The sequence below is a fragment of the Macaca fascicularis genome, chromosome 5 (assembly GCF_037993035.2).
Source record: "Macaca fascicularis isolate 582-1 chromosome 5, T2T-MFA8v1.1".
NCBI lineage: Eukaryota > Metazoa > Chordata > Mammalia > Primates > Cercopithecidae > Macaca > Macaca fascicularis.
This window is the reverse complement of record NC_088379.1, coordinates 30145651-30165221: the sequence shown is the minus strand read 5'-3', so window position 1 is coordinate 30165221 and position 19571 is coordinate 30145651. Positions and strand designations below refer to the sequence as shown.

The window sequence follows — 19571 nt, the reverse complement described above, 5'->3', positions numbered from 1 at the left end:
ATAAAACTACTACCACTGAGGAAGCTTAATATACCCTGTCACTTCCCCTATGGCAAACCAAAGCTGTGAATAAGACATTTCCCAAAGAAAATGAACTCTGAAGCACCGAGTAGATTCAGCTGTATGTCATTATTGGAATAAGATAATATAAAGACAATTTAATGCTAATAGAAAATGCAATTTTTTTTTTTTTTACAAAGCCAAATTATATGTATTTACTGAAGATACATCAAGGGAGCAAGATAAGACATATGTGTTTGAAATAGAAAGATAATATGCTTGTGTTTAATATATGGTAGAAATTGTCCCAGAATGGTTCATCCATGTAAAAATATGGCCCCTCTGAGACTGCCAAGAGCCATCAGTCTCAGAGTGATCTTCTGAATTCAGCCTTGTTCTTAAAGTTGAGGAAGGCTTTAACTCACGTCAAAATTTCCCTCGGCTTGAAAAATTATCTTGGAAATGAGAAAAAGGGGTAGTTCACTTGGTTGTGCTGTTTCCTCTTTTTCTTCTTTCTGGCATTCCACTCAGATTTGGCAGATATCATAAATTCTAAAATGCACAGCCTATACCATCTTACTCTCTATGAGCTATGAAAAATGCAGGAATATGCAGCCACTCCATTTGCATTGTAATAGGAAAAAAAATGAGGAAAAAATATAACTAGCAGATTAAGTTCTATAAATTCAATCTAGCACCTAGCACAGGGTCAGGCACAAAGGAGGTATTCTGTAGTATTATTCATTGTTAGATGAAATTAATTACCACAATTTTTATAAAAGTATATTATAATGATGCAAATATATAGTTGGTCTTAAATAATCATGGAGAGCTTGGAAAACTTCATAATTTTGGGCTCTCCAATAGTGAAAGGAAGCATGTATACAGACACTGAGACGATAGTATAATTCAGGAAGACAACTTACCAAAGATAGAAAGAACTATAAAATCTTCAATGACTTTTAAGCCTCAAAACATAGGTTAGTCAACATATGGTATGTTATTTTATACTTAGAAGTCTTCTTTTTGATTGATTAGATTTAGGCCAAAAGCCAGAGGAATCTGTGAGTCAGCCCTTATCACATCTTCCTGATTACAATTACCATTAGCCAAGGTTTGAGTTTCATATGATGGTTTCAATAGTGTATCAATGGCATACCTCTTCTGTCTTTCTCACTCTAACAGCAACTGGAATGAACTTTACCTCCTACACTTCCTGTGATTGTCAAATAACACTGATGACAATGTGACTTAGTCCTCAGGTTTCTTAGCTTCCTGGTGAAAGCCCAGTTGAGACGCTGCCACTTCAGCAGAAATAAAGAACAACAGGGACAGTTATCAAGATAAGTACTAATACGAAGTCGAGGCTCTTATTGTAGTCTCAAGTGTATCAACACTTCACTTATACAGAATTACTGCTTTTTTTGTTTTGTTTTGTTTTGTTTTAGACTGAGTCTCATTCTGACCCCCAGGCTGCAGTGGTGTGATCATGGCTCACTGCAGTCTTAACCTCCCAGGCTCAAGTGATCTTCCTGCCTCAGCTTCCACAATAGCTGCCATTACAGAGCACCACCATACCTTGCTACTTTTAACTTTTTGTAGAGATGGAGTCTCCCTATGCTGTCCAGGATGGTCTCAAACTCCTGGGCTCCAGCAATCCTCCCACTTCGGTCTTCCAAAATGCTGGGATTATAAGCATAAGCCACCGCGCCCATCCTAGAGTTACACTTTTAACTAACCATCTTTCCACTTCAATTAGAAACATACATACACACTTTACTGCGTGCATACACAGTACACATAGGCTTTAAATAATTTAAAGGTTAGAAATTTAGGAAAATAATTACATAAGCTGTCCAGCTAGAACAAGTCTAGCCGATACATCTTGGCATGTGCTCTATAATAACTCTTCAATTACAATGGCAGGAGTTTTGCCATCATTTTGTCATATTTCCTGAACTTCTATCAATTCGAGAGTCATTTGCTTATTAAGCATGTATTTAACTGCAGAAATCTCTCTTTTAGAACCTTGATGGTCTTTCACAGATAAGAAAGAATTCAATTCAAACAGTGTTTCCTCAAGAGCAATTCAAGTCATTCATAAATAAATCTGCATTTGTTCAACTGAAGTCTGTTGCTCTTGTTATTAAGTTCCAAAGAGCTGCATTAAATAAATTTAAGTGTTGACTAAGAAAAGGGAGAGGTAGATTACCAACAATGAAAAAAATATTTATTTTGTAAGTAAGAGATGAATGGGAGAGACTAACATTGGTAAAATTAAATGCTTGAAAGTTATTGAGACAAAATTTCAAATACCACCCTATGGGCGTGTTCTGTTTGACCCAAACAACAGCAGGCGACTTATCCATATTTGCTACAACAGGTGAGATGAGTTGACTCTGATTGAAGCTTAAAGATGGCAGTAAAAACAATGAGGTGGTACCAGCTCAGTAGACCCACAGAAAAGTTTTATGCAAACAAAGTCTACCTCAATTGGCAATAATCATATGTAGAAAGCAACCACCGATACTACATTTTTTTAAATAATAAAAATAAGAAGTCAGGGAAAAGAGGGCTACACTTTTGATAGATTTACATATGTTTTGATTATAATCAAACTATGACTAGGTGCCAAGGTTTTATAATATATTTTTATAAGTTACTTTAAATAAATTTTTGTAGGATATAATATGAATGAAACTCATTACTTTAAAAAAGTTAAGAATATAGTAAGCACTTTATACAAGTTCCCATAAAAGAAATGATAAGTGACTCTATTCATTTGGCAAGAGAGGATCGGTTGAGAGAGAAAATAGTCTCTTAAATATCTATAAATCCACATATCTTCATTTCAAGGTCAAATAACAACTATGTCTTTTCTTCATAATTCACATATTTTACTCACCTAGACTCTTTAATGAAATCAACTCCAATGTTTTACATTCTATATTCACAGAGAGAGAGCTAACAAAGTTTACTCAGATTGAAACATAAAACATCTTAAAACTAAATTTTATTTCACATTTCCTCGACTCAGTAGATTTATTTTTGGTCTCATTTATAGTCCTACTGTTATTTTCTCATTTCATATTGCATACAATCAGGTGAATGAAACTGAGGTTCACATGAGAAATGGAAAAGGCCTTCTAACAGCCAGAATTGATTTGCATCTGTAATACCCAGGAAAATCCTGAAACAGAAAATAAGACTCAAAAGAAGATAAATAATATTTTGGTTAACTAACATTTTAGAATTAATAGCTCTCACTTAATTTTTAATCTGATATTTACACTGTGATTGTTCCTCTAACAGCATAAAACATGTCCTATAATTTCTTCCCCAGATCTTTCCCATGACCATTGTGACTATTGTGTAAGAGTTCTCTAGATGATTATTCTAAAAACATGGCTATGCCAAAGGAGTTCCACCCTCAATAAGCAGAAGGAAGTGACAAAACAGGATAGCATTTTGCTCATTCATAAACTATCTGGTTTACTGGTATGTCTGCATCGCAGTGCTTCCTTACATGACCCAGCCACAGCCAATTCTCATTTTTGAATTCATTCCCAAAAGCATTTCTCGAAGCCTACCTATAGAGAGAATCCTATTTTAATGGCAAAATATTCTATTGCATCCATTATCCATGCTTCCTACTTGGATGTAGCATCTCCAAATTGCATTGGGGGACTGATTCTTTTATAAATCAGTAGGAAATATTTTTCTTCCTCCCTCCCTCCCTCCCTCCCTCCCTCCCTCCCTCCCTCCCTCCCTCCCTTCCTTCCTTCCTTCCTTCCTTCCTTCCTTCCTTCCTTCCTTCCTTCCTTCCCTCCTTCCTTCCTTCCCTCCTTCCCTCTTTTTCTAACTATCTGTATAATTTCTGCATGAACTATTGGGAACCTAACATATGTTACTATGTTACAATTTCACAGGTGAGAAAATAGAATACAGAGTGGTTAGACTATCAAAATTTAATAAATGGCAATCCAGTGTAAGCGCTTGGCCATCCCAGACGCTTACTCATTGATTAAGTATATATCCTCTTTCATTTAGGACTTGTGCTAAATAAATTGGAAGCTCTCAGTTATTAATTCAAAGTGGAAGAAACAAATAAATAACAACTACCTACCAAAATAGATGAAGGCACACATTTATAGTAATGTAAGCTAAGATAAAAGGCAACTTCATTTGTAGTTTAAGTATCTAAGTTTTATTACTTTATTTTATAAACTAAATCCTTAGATGCCATCATCATAGGGACTAACATGGCACTTTAAAACTGATTTAAAGCCATCAGGATTCTGGAAGGAAAAAACAGTCTGGCCGGGCGCGGTGGCTCAAACCTGTAATCCTTTGGGAGGCCGAGACGGGCGGATCACGAGGTCAGGAGATCGAGACCATCCTGGCTAACACGGTGAAACCCCGTCTCTACTAAAAAATACAAAAAACTAGCCGGGCGAGGTGGCGGGCGCCTGTAGTCCCAGCTACACGGGAGGCTGAGGCAGGAGAATGGCATAAACCTGGGAGGCAGAGCTTGCAGTGAGCTGAGATCCGGCCACTGCACTCCAGCCTGGGCGACAGAGCAAGACTCTGTCCCCCAAAAAAAAAAAAAAAAAAGTCTATACATTTTACTTATTAATATTATATTCATGCAACTGCAGGAAACACACTTTTGTACAAACTATAGTCATGTCAAAGTAAAATCTATAACATGTAATAATAATAGTTCATGTTTTACTTTTTCCAGAATGCTCAGTGATAAAAAGTTATACTTTTTAGTTGCACTTTTTTTCTAAAAAGATATACTTTATCCAACAAGACAAGATAATATATATATCCGATATTTGGACTTTGTGAGACCCCGGAAAATAGTTCATAACTTTAATTGCTAATGGTACTGTGTAAATCACACATTTCCTTAGAGCAAACCACTCTGAAATTTTGCAGTTATTTACAATAAATCTTTGGCTTAAAAAAAGACTTTCCAGTTGCTAAAATGTTCCTCTTAGTGCCTCTCAATTTATGAGCAAATTTCAAAAACAGTCATTCTCATTAGTGAATCTCATAAACACGATTGCAGGTAAAAGCAAACATATATTAAAGCATCACTGGCACACTTGAATTATAACATCTTTGGAAAATCTAGTGATTTCTCTACCAAGTTGTAGATGATTCAACAGTTTCTTAAACTTTCAGAACCATCTAATTTTGCTAATCTGGTCCTTGGAGACTCACACTATTGAAAAGATAATCTGGCTCCTCCACCCCTACCAAAGGGCTAGCAAATATACCTATGCTTAAAACGTATGTTATTATCTACTAAGTGAGATGCTTTTATGCTTTATTTGTTCATAATACTTTTTATTTTCTTAAAGATTTAATCTTAAATTGATAATAAGATAATTTGATTTAGTCTCTTCTGGTCACTATTTCAATAATAGCAATAGTTTATTTATGAAATGACTTGTTTACCTTTTCTTGGTTAATTTAGATAATCAAAATTCTTAAAAAGAAACAAAAAGCTACCTTATGTCCCATAATCATGTATTTCAGTTGCAAACTACTTCAATTTCCAGATTAAATTAATTTATTTTGTTAAAATGTTATTAAAACTTTAAAATGTTTTGCCAAAAATACATTAAGATTTCTTTCTTATGATACTGTTACTCTAAAAACTAAAAGTGGACTGTTAATAATTTTATTTGTTGAAACATATTTTATTTTCTATAGTTATTATTTGAATCTCCATAAGTTATTGTCATTTAAATATACATGAACATATTTCTTTTGCTATTATAATATCCCTATAACACCTTTAAGGCAACATCAATGACCAGAATAGATTGTTTCCTTGATAAGTATTTGATATAATGCTATGATGACATGCCACTCACATATCCACGAAATATATTCTGGAAATATAAAGAAGAGCTTATCTGCCCAGTTAACTATATGAGACATTACAGTTGGGCCCTTGGTGTCTTTCCACCTTCAGTACACTTAATTTATTGTGTTTCCATTCCACCAGCAAACTATCTGGCTAATTAACTAAAAGTTAAGAGTATTTTTTAAAAAACTGTAACCTCCTTCCTCACTCATTCTTTCCATGTATATATAGTTTGTTCTGCCTGGTTTTGATCTATCTTTTCCACTCTTTCCTCTCTTCTATAAATACCCCTATCTATCACAGTTTAGCAGATATTTTTGGTCTTTGAAGCATAATGACAATTTTCTTAAGTTCAAGTGTCATAAAACATATTCAAATGCTTTGAATAGTGCCTCTTGTCTCACTCATACTGAGGCCAAAAATATTTGGAAATTATCTACTAACTTAATATGATCCAGCAGAGTTAGCAGTAAAGCAAATTAATGTGTTAGGCGAAAGTAACTTTTCCATTGATTTCCATGATAAAATTAGAACTTCAGTCCCCTGGAAGAAAATTTCTTATGGATATATACTAAAAGACCTGTACAATGTAAAGCCTATTTCATATATTTAAAGACATACAATATGCAGTGTCCTTTTGAGAACTCGTTCAGAAATAAGAAGAAAAGTATTGATAATATGGTACCTTATTGGGGAACAAATCTTTAAAATAAATGATCCAAAACATCTTTTAAAACTATCGCCCCACTCAATGCCAATTTTTGTTCCTATTATAAATATACAGAGAGATCAGTAAAACTTTTGCATTTCGGCCAAGCTTATCCTCATGAAAGTGTCACAATTTCAAAATTAGATCCACATTTCCTGGTTGTTTTTAAAATATTTTCCTGCATTTTCTTCATTACTTGAACACACGGGCTTATGTTGCTGTTATACTCAGCTAAGACCACAAAGAAGTAAAATCCTGAGCAATATATCCTACTGGTGTAATTTCCCCTGTCAAATAATGAATATTCCATTACAATCAGCTAATGTGCTTGTGTTTACAATTATTTTTATTTAATTGATGTCTGTTATCCTGATTAGAGTGGACAGGCAAGCTTAAATAATGATAGTTAAGTCTGGTTAACGTTTATGATTGGACATCTTTGGTAATTTACTCTGTTTCATTTGTTATAAACTCTAGTGGTGCTAAACTCTGGTGACCAGAGCCATAAGACGGTAGTGATAAGCTCATATTACGCAGCTCCTGATTTTAAATTGGAATATGTATTTGTTTTTACTGTTTTTACTTCTGGCAAGAGGTGTTAGTAGATTACAAAGAATATTTGTAATGTCAAGCTTCACAAAGGGATGCCAGCCTCCATGTTCCTCCAGGAACTCAGCAGGCTATGCTACCTAGTGTTTTTCTGTTTCTTCTATACAAAATTGTTTGTTTGTTTTCCTGTTTCATCCCGCTGATTCAAGACAAGTAGTGGATCCAAGAAAGCAAAAGAAAGCCTCAACTCACCGAGATCTGTACTTTTCAGCAAGCTACTACTACCGTAAATTTGATTACTCTGAACTGAGATTCAGAAAATCTGGATCACAAGTGTCTCACTAACTAAGTGACCTTGAAAAAGACAATGAGATTTCAAAATGAAATTTTCATAATCCCTTCCAGGTAAAATACTTTATGATTCTATGTGAATGCTTTATGTTCTATATCTTAATAAGTTGAAAATAAATTATGATCTTTATTTTAACTTTTATTATAGTCAGTTATACTTCAATAAAGAAGTAACATTCAAAATGAAGATACAGAGTGTAGTCTATAGAAAACAGAAAAAGTGAATTCCACAAATGAGAATTAGTAACTTTTCCTTCAAAAAGGCATCTTTGACAAGATAAAGCACTTCACTAGAACACTACAGCATTGGCTAACAAGTAGATGACTTATGTCAAAATTCTAAAACATCAATTCCAATAAAATCTTTGATAATTTTATCACCAAAGCCAAGTACAAAATTATTGATATTATTATGTCTGACAGTTATTATGGAACTATAGACTATTAGCATTGGAACTCATTTTATCTAACTTGCTATCTTATGAGGTCCTTTAACAATGGCCTTGGCCGAGCACGGTAGCTTATGCCTGTAATCCCAGGACTTCCAGAGGCCGGCGTGGGAGGATCACTTGAGATAGGAGTTTGAGACCAGCCTGGTCAACATGATGAAACCCCCTTTCCACTAAAAATATAAAAATTAGCCGGGTATGGTGGTGTGCACCTGCAATCCCAGCTACTCGAGAAGCTGAGGCAGGAGAATCCATTGAACCCGGGAGGCAGAGGTTGCAGTGAGCTGAGATTGCACCACTGCCCACTGCACTCCAGCCTGGGTGACAGAGACTGAGACTTTGTCTCAATAAATAAATAAATAAATAAATAAATAAATAAAATAAAAATAGTGGCCTTGAGAAATTGTCAAGCAATCTAAATTTTAACATCTTTAATGATGCAGATTTCACAACATAGACTATTCTATGTATTAACCTTTATTGAGCATTTTCTATAGTAATAACATTTTATCCTTATGTGGAGTCAGATTTTTCCTCATGTTATCCAACTGGCTTTCAGTCTGCTGCTAGGAATCACAAACTATGAGTTGAATCCCTCATCTCTCTTCTGAGTTAAAGTATTTCACATATCTAGAGTGGCTGTCCCCTCCTCAACCTGTCTTCCTTAAGAGCACCAAACAGTTTCCTGGATTCACATATTTTTAAGCACAAGAATCATCTGTATATACCTCAAACAAGAACAAACATAGAAATTTAAAAATTACAATAATCATCAAAATTTTTCTTTTTGAATGAGAAACATTCTCAGAATTTATGATGCAAGTTTGTGACACAGAGGTAATGGATCACATGATCACAGCACTCCATGACACTCAGTCAAAGCAACCTCTCAGAATCCTTCTCAAGAGATAGCTTCAGAAAGAAAAATAAGTCAACACATGTTATCACTAAAGATTACATCCGTGATTTAGCTCAGTCTCCTTATTTTGCAGCTGAGGAAACCATGCTCCAGGGAAGTTAAATATAGTTTCTTGGCAAACCTAGAACAGAATCTCAATTTATAAAATTCCTAGTCTTCCATATTCTGTAGAAAGTTGGAATTCACTTTAAAAATGAGTTAGTCCAAATCCCTCGTTTTAATGATATTAATGAGGTCTTGAGAGGTTAAGTGATTAATCTCTAGGTCCTGCTTTTCACTCCCATCTTTCTATGATACTAAAAGACAGAGTAAAAAGTATCTAAATGGTCATGTTGCACATGGCATACCCCTTCAATAGCAGTGATAGCAAAGCAGATATAGGTTTCCTGTTGTTTTAAGAATATGGCCTAAGAATCATATAGATAATCAAATACCTAAAGGGTATTGCTTTGGGAACTGAATGTCAAAAAGCAGAGGGAGGTGCATATATTCATACAATGTACAAAGAAACGTTCAGTACCATAGAGAAAAAATTTATGTCAGCACTGGAGCTCTTGAGAATACTGTACAAAGTCAAACAATATAATTACCATATGGAAGACTTTCATTAAGATTATATAGGTTCATAATATATGAAGCACATTTGAAAATGGAAGTCTTGGGTAGGGTCAGCAAAAAGGGATGTGGCATAAAAAGTGTTCTCTGCCAGAAAATTAATTAAATTTCCTAGTTCTGGAAAAAGCCATATATTCTGCATAGACACTCACTGAAAATCAGATGTGCAGGCCCTTGCAGAGTGTGCCATAATCTACTCATAAATAGGCCGCACCAAGGGATATTGACAGCAATTTGGCATTTGTAAGAGTTCCCATAAATGAAGAATTTACTTTGCAATAAATTCTATTAGGGAAAGCACAGATCTGACAGCTCTTGCTTTACACATCTTTTAATCTTATTTTGCCCTCCATGTAACAATACATTGTTATATGTGAGACCATATTCTCAGTCAATCAAGTCAATTATTTGCAATGAAAAATAATTTTTGTTTTGTTTTGTTTTGCTTGTCTTTTACTGCCACTGATGTTATTATCCACTTAAGGACATTATATTTTGTAGTGTGAAATTTGTTAGAATGATGAATGGACTTCTTAGACAAAGATTCACCTCAGGCACCTAACACAAACTGAAATATGTATTAAATTACAAAGTGAAAAGTAAAGACTGAAAATCTTTCTTCAAATGCTATTTTTAAAATTAATTGTTTTATATATACTCGTGTTTATTTATATACTGTATCCTGTACAAACCATACCTTTAACAAATTAATGTCAAAGCCATATACAGCTTTAAACTGTACCTCTTCTTTTTTTTTTCTTTGAAGGTGTTCAAATGAAATTGCTAGTTTCTTCAAGCTGACTAAATATAACAACATAAACTGTGGAAGCACATGCTGAATTTCTTGTTTTAGGCAAGACCATTTTTCACCAAATGAGAAAATGAAAATAACCAGAATACTAAAAAGAGTTGCAATCAAGTAACATAGAAAAATTAGAAAGACTGGGGCTATAAACCAAAAAAGAAAATAGAGAGACATTAGATATCTAGACATTATGACATAGTGTCTGTCTATTTTTTCATTTTTTAAAAAATAGAAATTATTTTGTGCTTCCAAATGGGAAAACTGGGATAACTGGATTCAAGTTACAGGATGCTAGAAAAAGCTGGAAAATTAAAGATGTCCCAAAATAGGAGCAACCTCTAGACTTTGTGTCCCTAGAATTATTCAAGTGGAGATAAGCAAGTCTTATAAATGGTGTTAAGGGATGCATGCATGCACAATCTAAGACAGGATTTGTTGACCATTAATCTCTACCCACTCTTAACATTTCATGACTAATTCAGCAAACATTTATTCTATGCTTTAGGCACTCTACATAAAGAAAAATAGATGTAAGATGATATTTTTATGTGTAAAAACTAACAGATTAATTAGTGTTATGAGTATCTTGGTAGAGAATGTGGTGGAGAGGAGTATTTGGACTTGAATCCTAATTTCCCAGCAAGCCCTGTCTCAACCGTATTCTCTAGGCACAACTATTTTAGTTCTAAATGCATAGCTCCAAATTAATGCTTAAACCCGTATCTTGGTCTCAAAAAAACTGTTGTCACAGAAAAAGTCCTAAAAACATACTGTGTGCACAAATCAATGCATCTTAACTTACACTTTTTCTTTCTAGTCATTTTACATCAAAGGGTTTTCTAAGAATAAGGAAACACAAACACATAAATAAACTTCTTTTTCTCTACCTGCATTGATTTTTTTCCCTCCCAATTTTATTTCATATTCTTTTAAAGTCCTTTCAGTGTCTGTGGTTTTTAATGACATGTTTCCTTCATTACCTCTTTAATTCACTTTTCCAAAATTGTTTTGCTTCTTTTTTCTCAAAGATTTTTTTTCTTTTCTCCTTAATTTGGCCTCTTTTCCTATCTGTTTTTTTACTTATCCACTGTTTTCCTTTTGTGGTAAACTGATACAACAGTTTTCCCATTCAAGCCTAGCCCCTTTATTTTCCTATAATCTCATGTATACTTTTCATAATTTCCTTTCCTCAAATCTTTACAAAACTTTGGTTAAATTTTCTTCTTTCTGTGTGAGTTATAAGTGTTTCTGCGCTTCCTTTCCTGCCATTAGATTTGATAAATGTTACAGGATTTGAATTATCAATTTCTTTTTCTGGGGATGCAATTATTTTATATTGATTCAGTTTATAGTTACAGGTCCTAAATCTGCGGGAAAATGTGAATTATTTCTTATAGAAAATATATTGAGTAACCTATGAAGCTAATAATGGCCGAGAACAACAAGCTAAGTAGGGAATAAAAACAGAATAGAGAGAAGTCTGGGTGAGGGGAAGGGCCCATGTTCAGGAGAAGAAGAAAAAAGGCTGTTTTGTAAACATTCATTCATTTAATCAACATTTAGTGAGTAACACGTACTGTGGACATCGAAGAGCTCATAAAAGATAAGGTGGAGTCATTGCCCTCTAGTAACTCAAGAGTTGAGCATGAACGAGAGTACTGCTTTCCTGGGGAGAAATGAGGAGAAGTTGTATAAGGCATGTCCCACTTGAGTCAATCCTGAGTGATCTTGGCCCCTCTCGACTTTGCCACCTCTCAGTTTTCTTGCCTATTACATAAAATGAATAATAATTTCTAACTCATTGTTTCTTTGTGTGGATGAATTAAGAAAATGGAAGTGAAACTCATTAACATTGTGCCCACACACAATAAATCCTCAGTACATGGTTGCTGTTATTATTTTTTGTGTGTGAATTTTCCAAACAGCCACGAGTCAAGTGCCTTCCAGATGGAGAGACCTAACCGTGTTAAGTCCTGTGGACATGAAAGATTGCACCCTCTGGGAAAGATGCAGAGCACAAAGTGCAGTGTGCACTCAAGGTTAAAACATAATATAAAGGCAAGAAATGTGAGTAGAAGTGAGATCATGAAAGATACTTAATGATCAGAGCTTTATCTAACAGAAAGCCATACATTTCTAACTGAAGATTAATGGTCCAGACTAACATCCATTCCCTTTTCAATTTCTCCAGTATTCCAATGCATTCAAATACAGTGGAAAAAATGGAATATGATCTTTTAACTTTCAGTGAACATGCATGTAAATTGAAATGGTTTGCTTTGTTTGTGTACACAGACAAGTCTTAATTATGCTACAGTTTTAAAGAATACTACAAATAATGCTGCTGTACCCGTGCACACCCATACACACACTATTTTTCCAAATCATCTGCCAAGAATCTTCCTAGCCCAAAGGTAGCATTTTAGTCATGTGTCTCAAAGAACCTGAGAGTCACAAGACTGTAATGCAAAGCCTGATACATCAAAACAAGCCCCTGCAGGAGCTGGGAGGACTCGTTTCACTAGTTAAAAAAGAAATCAAGAAGGCAGGTGCTTCCTGGTGATGACTGAGTATTCATGTTTTATAGGTTATGACTCTGCTGGAGTTTGAGCCCTGAGGGCCTAGCTCCTTTCAAAATATAGCACCCTGAATGAAGGATATCTTGGACTGAACAAACAGTCCCCTCTGTCTCCCTCAAATGCCACCAGCTGAGTTGACAAAAGAAAGTTGCAGAAAGTAATTAGCATGCATTCAGCTTTCACATCTGAATGGCAAAGCTTTGTAGGGTATTTAGATTTATTTGAACTAGCTTATACCTAATTTTCTATAACCAGATGAGTATTATAATTATGTGCATAAAATTTTGTGCAATGCTTTTGAAGATGCAAATGCTATTAAATTTTGAAATAAAATTCACAGAAATATTCCTGTTTTATACTTTCAAAGATATGTTATGTAACGATTATTTGTGGAATGTTGAAAGTGGCATATTCATACATACAAGGTCCATTTCTTTTATAGACATTTTGTTTAGGAAACTGCATAGCAACTTTCCCTGAGAATAATATCATTAATTCTTCTAAACTCTATACATTTAGAAAAATCTACCACTGTGTAGGGATTTAGGTAATGCATTACATGGTGAAATATACAAACTCAAGTTGAACAATTTTTCCATATGGAAGGCTCTGTGTAGTGGATGAGTACATCTTGTAAATGTAAGAGACAGACTATTAATGGAGAATGCAGAAGAGGGGCAGCTACACTGTTTCATGACAACCACCATACCTGTTGATTAATGGAGAGGCCTTAACAGCACTCTTCTTCCATGCGTCTTGCCATGAGGAAAGGGGAGGAAGGGAAAGGTAGTGATGGCAGCAACACCTGGGGAAGGGAGATGGGGAAATATGTAAAGGGAAAATCAGCAGCCCCTACACAATGGTGTCCATCCATAGACCTCGCCAATAAAGCAATTTCCAAAAACCCTGAGCTTGTTTGCTTTCTTTAAAAAAGAAAAAAAAAAAAAACTATATAAATTTCAAAGACAATCTAAACAAATTAGTATTTTGAAATGTGTCAATGTGAACAGTCTTACAACTGTAATTCTCCAAATCCAGGGACCCAGTTGACTGCTAGAAAATGAACCACCATCCTATCCTCATTTTTTAACTAGGCAGGACCTTCATATATGGGCATAACTTTTTTTTTACAACAGAAAAAACGTAAGATGACCCTAATACCAAATAGATACGTATTTTCTTTCTAACATACAGTAGGATTATCATCTCATTCTGTCTCTACCCAGCTGTTATGTAACTGTCTTACAATGCACCTTGCTTTTCACCTCCTTCTAAGGATAGGTAATTTTGATGTGAAAACAACTTCAACTTATTAACTTAATAAAAATAAATAAATTTAACAGAATCTATGTATACTGGAGGAAGTCAAACTAATAAAAGTTTTAAAAATGTTCCTGTTTTAATTATATTTTTGTACACATGGTTTAATCTGAACTATCTATATTTTCAAGAAGTATAAATACACAGAATTTTATAAAAATGAAGTAAAATGTATACTGAAGAGTTGATGGCAGTAAATTATTTGAATTTTAATAAAGATTAGTTGTTTTAATAACCTATGCAATAATGCCACTGCGAAACAAACACTGATACAATTTTTTCTCTTAGAATTTATTTTAAAAGAAATAATTAACTTTGTATGTTTATATTTAAATGCAAATAGTATATAAAAATGTATCTCTTAAACTGTTTATTTAGAAAAGCTTTAATACACAGTGAAGATAAACTTGCAAAAATAGATGTATATTTTATGAAGAAAAGAAGTAATGTAAAAAAATGAAATGTAGGAGAGAATTTTCCTGTGTGTAACTTCCTACACAAATATCTTTCTTAGTGTCTTAGACACAGAAGGGCTAGGACATTGAAGAATTTTTCTCTAAAGACAGGGCTATTCATGAATACATGCTTGCATTCTTGTTTCTAAATGTAAATCTAACCTTTAATCCCAATGGTTGAGAAAGCAGCTATCACAAGTATCACTGGGGTTTGGAAAACAATAATCCTTTTGTTTAGCCTTAATCCTGTTTAGACAGGGTGTCTCCAAATTTCCCAGTTTTCAACTCCTCTGGTCTTTGACACCCTGTTACGATTAGCCATCATATCTAGTTAAAATAACATGACCCACCTAATGCTTAGGCAATAGTATTAGTCAGCCCTTGAGTTGAGAAATTTGGAAACTAATTGGTTATCATAAGAGATTAACATCAAAGAATTCTGAAGGCATATGTAGCATGTAGGCCCTCTGATTTAAAAGAAGCAACTCAAAGTAGCAAACTTAATTTTAAACTGATATTATTGAACATATACTTTTTGCACCATTGCTTGTGATCCTATAAATTTCTATAATTTTGTATTTAACTTAAAACATTAATTGATATTACAAGTAATATTTTAAAGTTTGCATCCCCCTTCAAAGTTGAAACCTCTGTATTTCAGTAAAATAAAATTGAAAAAATTAAACCTATATTTTTTGTACATTTAAATATTCCTCAGTGATTATTTTGGGATCAGAATTTTGTCTTTGGAAGAAGCAAATGTGGGAATCTCATAAGCCAAAAACCAAAAAGGAGGAGAATCCACATGCTCTTAATTTGTGGCCAGATCTTGCATCTAGCATGAAATACATTTTTTTTTTTTTTTTTTTGCATATGACTTGCTAATATACTAAGACTTTTACGTACAGAAAATTCTTCCTTTGGCTTCCAGAAGGGTAGATTATTATGGGATAATAAATTAGCACTGCACTGGGAGAGATTAAAAGTAATGAAAAGTATACTTATGAGAAACTATAAAAAGTAAATATATACACACAAAACACAGAAAAACACTGATAATTTATCAAGATGTAATAAGCAACACAAAATGATTTTATAAATAGCAGAGTTTATAAATAACCAAAACAACATAGAAGGGTAACTCAAAAAAATAAAGCTGGAATCTTAAGTGTCAAGTAAACCAGGAATAGAAAGTTAAACACCGCATGCTCTCACTCACATGTAGAAGCTAAAAAATGTTGATATCATGGAATTAAAAGTAGAACAGAGGATACTAGAGGTTGGGAAGGGTAGGCAGAGGAGGGGAGAGGAAAAACATTGCTAAAGGACGCAAAATTATAGCTAGATAGGAGGAAAGAAATAGGTTCTAGTGTTCTCTACCACTGCAGAATGACTACAGATAGCAATATTATATTACATGGTTTCACATAGCTAGAAGGAGGACATTGAATGTTCCCCACACAAAGAAATGATAAATGTTTGAGATGATGGACATATGCTAATTACTCTGATGGGAATACTATATACTATATGCATTGAATCATCGCTAGGTACCCTATAAATTATTATGTGACAATTAAGAAATGAAATAAAAGAATGATAGAGTAGAGAATTGCAATTTCTGGGTGAAGGAAATATAAATTTTATGTATTTGAAAAGTAGACACCAGGATAATAAAATCATCCCTCATCCCCATGAGGCATTTGGTAGGAATTTGGTATGGACAACGATATGAGTTAGATTTTCACTTGGTAACAATAACAAAGGGAAAATGATCCCTATGATTTATAAAAATAAGTAGATGGAGAGACAGTTTGTGATTATTATTAAGTGCATTGAGGATAAAAAGTTTGTAATAAGTTTGTTTACCCAAAACGATAGGAATTATCTGTCACAACGATGTAACAATATGAATCGCATGGAAAACACTGTCGGTGTGACCACTCTGGTCTGCTTCTTCTAGTTTCCGTTCTCGGAAAAATGTATGATCATGGCAGAAGTCAGATATTAAGAGATTGATACACAAGGCTGTGGGACTTAGTAAAATAAGCACAGAGAGCACGTGCAACTGTACAGTTCATACAGATAGGAACTGTAATATGATTCATATCCTCAAGGAAAGAGTTCTTTAGCTGGGTTAAAGGAATAAGGGGTAAGGCTGTGCGCAGTGGCTCATGCCTGTAATCCCAGCACTTTGGGAGGCCGAGGCGGGCAGATCACCTGAGGTCAGCAGTTCGAGAACAGTCTGCCCAACATGGTGATATCCGTTTCTACTAAAAGCACAAAAAAATTAGCCGAGCGTTGTGGTGGGCACCTGTAATCTCAGCTATTCGGGAGGCTGAGGCAGGAGAGAAATGCTGGAATACAGGAGGGGGAGGTTGCAGTGAGCGAAGATTGCGCCACTGCACTCCAGCCTGGGCAACAGAGGGGGATCCTGCAATAAAAAAAAAAAAAAAAAAAAAAAAAAAAAAGATAAGGCCCTAAATACCAAGGTGGTTGGGGATTAAAAGCAAAGATCTAAGAGGAGTAAATGTTACTCACAAGAGAGACTGCTTTTCACAGACTGGATAGGACGTGTATAAAAGAATGGCAGCAAAAGAGAGTTGCTGCAGAAAAGAATAAAAAAAGTTGTGGAAAGGGAAGTCAAAACATCCTAAGGCAGTGTGGTGGGAGGGAGGTGGGTGAGAGATGGAGAGTGGTGGGTGAGAGTTTGGACAAGTGAAGTTTTGTCCAAGCAGGGTGGATCTCGTGGTGGAAAAAACAATAGATGTTCAGAAAAACAACAGAACACATCCTTGATAGGTAGGAGAGACACATTAAACATTAATATATAATATGTTAATATATTACAGGGAGTTTAGTTAGGCGGTGGGACCCCTGTTCTCTGCTTACATCATTAAACATTTGTCAAAACCTGGTGTGTCTGGTGTAGCGATATACGAGAAGAGATTATTCCCCTGCTGCATAAACATTCCTGATAACAGTATTGTCTTCCTTATACTATCAGTACGGCCTGTCTTAAAAGTAAATTTTCTCTTACAATTGGAAAAATCAGAGATTTTCATTCTGGGTCTGACTCTCAAACTTTCCCACAGTCTGTCACGCAGAATACTCAGGGCTTCTGTGACCACAGATAGTCTAGCATATTCTTCAGGGGAGGCCATGCTTTAGGCAGAGACATTTCAGATTTTCTTGCTAGTAGTGGCTGAATAATTATCAAAAAAGGCATTTTAATAATCATAATGTCCATAATGTTATAGGCAGGGCTAGAGTGTGGAGAGGTCAGCTTGATTGTTGGCACTAACTGTGGCCTGATGGAATTCAGATCAGCCTTGGGTGGTGGCAGGATTGGCAACACGGAGAGAAGGAAACTGGAAACCTTTGCAAAGGAGGAAAGTCACATGTTTTCACAGGAATCAGGAAACTGCAGATATGCTAGTGCCTGATCCCCTTTTAAAGTGAAGAAAAAACAGTATTTTCAAGTTACTAAGTCCATAATCATATAAACCCTGGGTGAGCTTATCAGTCAGGACATAAATGAGACCACATTACAAAAAATAGAGAATACTCGTTAAAACAAAAACAAAAACAAAAACAAAAAACATTGTGTAGGCATCACCTGAAGCATTTTTTGAAAATTAGTAGGAATTATAAATGAGTTAAAAGAACAGTTAATTATGAATTCTATATACAGCTCTTTTTATTAAACATTAATAGTGTTTCTTGTATTCCTGAGATTTAAATGCATAAGTTGCATAGCTTAATGGTAGTAAAAATCAGCTGAGTAAAATTTTAAATTTTAAAAGTGTTTAAAATTACCAGCTTTAATAAGCAATTGTACAATGAAGAAATTTGTAAATATTTAAAAATTAGGTGTAAATCTAAGCTACTGAATTATATTATAATTGGATTTGAGATATTGTACAAGCACACACATATATGAAGAGTTGAAGTATGATGTATTAATAGTAGCATATAATGTTTAAAATTTCTTAAATTTAGAGTAAATACATAAAATATTATTTTATTTTTCCTTCTAACTGAAGAGGCTCATTAATCTTATTTAATATTACACGCTTCTTTTTAAAAATTAATTTAATTTTCATGGCAATAAGAATGTTGGTTTCTATAACTGGAGCTGAGATCTATTTTTCTTAGGTCACAACTTTATTAAAATTTCAAGATTTGGTTGCATTAAAAACATTGTAAAACACTATTGGCAAATGTATAATATTTTGCTTAATTGATTTCAGATTTCTAAATTTCACAAGCCTGCTCCCTAAAAATCTCACAATATATAACCACAATAGCATGACCCATGACCCACTATATCCTTTATAAAAGCTAATAACCTACCTGGATACCTAGTTAACTGTTGACTAATGCATTGAGTACTATTTGCTTACAATTTAATTTTAATTAATATATGATTTTACACAATGGAAATAATGAATAGTCTAAGTTTACTTTTATTCCAATTAATGTATGTTCAATATGAGTTTTGCTCATTATCTTCCTGACTTATAGTTGTTTGTTAGAATAAGTTTGTAAAATAACGGAAAACCAAAGTCCTCACTAGAACATTTATAGTCTCCCCCACTGGATTGGTTTATCAGTTTGATTATTCAGTTTTGTCAATCAAATATTTAATGGGTTCCAGAGGTTAGTTTATTCAGTGGTCCTGTGTGTTTGGTTTGCAAGCTTCCTTTACACTTTAAAAATTATAGAGGACCCTAAAGAGCTTTTACTTATGTGAGGTATATCTGTTGATATTCATCATATTCAACATTAAAATAAAAACACCTTTAAAATAAAGGTGTTATATATATATATATATGTTTGAAAATAGTCACAATAAATTCATTATATGCTGACAAAATGATATATTTTAATAGAAAATTACCATATTAAAAAAAGTGAGAAGAATGACATTGTT

General features: G+C 34.1%; 1 protein-coding gene across 17 annotated transcripts in view; it reads right to left on the bottom strand.

The window, feature by feature from the left end:
* PCDH7 (protocadherin 7) overlaps nucleotides 1–19571 on the bottom strand; it is a 427911-nt gene that overhangs the window by 184635 nt on the left and 223705 nt on the right. For 5 of the 17 annotated variants that reach the window (XM_074039508.1, XM_074039509.1, XM_074039506.1 and 2 more), the window contains one exon: nucleotides 13570–13665. The exons of the other annotated variants lie outside the window; for them this stretch is intronic. In XM_074039508.1, coding sequence (XP_073895609.1) covers nucleotides 13577–13665 — 89 coding nt within the window. In that variant the 3' untranslated portion in view covers nucleotides 13570–13576. The remainder of the gene's footprint in view (nucleotides 1–13569; nucleotides 13666–19571) is intronic. 17 annotated transcript variants of the gene reach the window in all.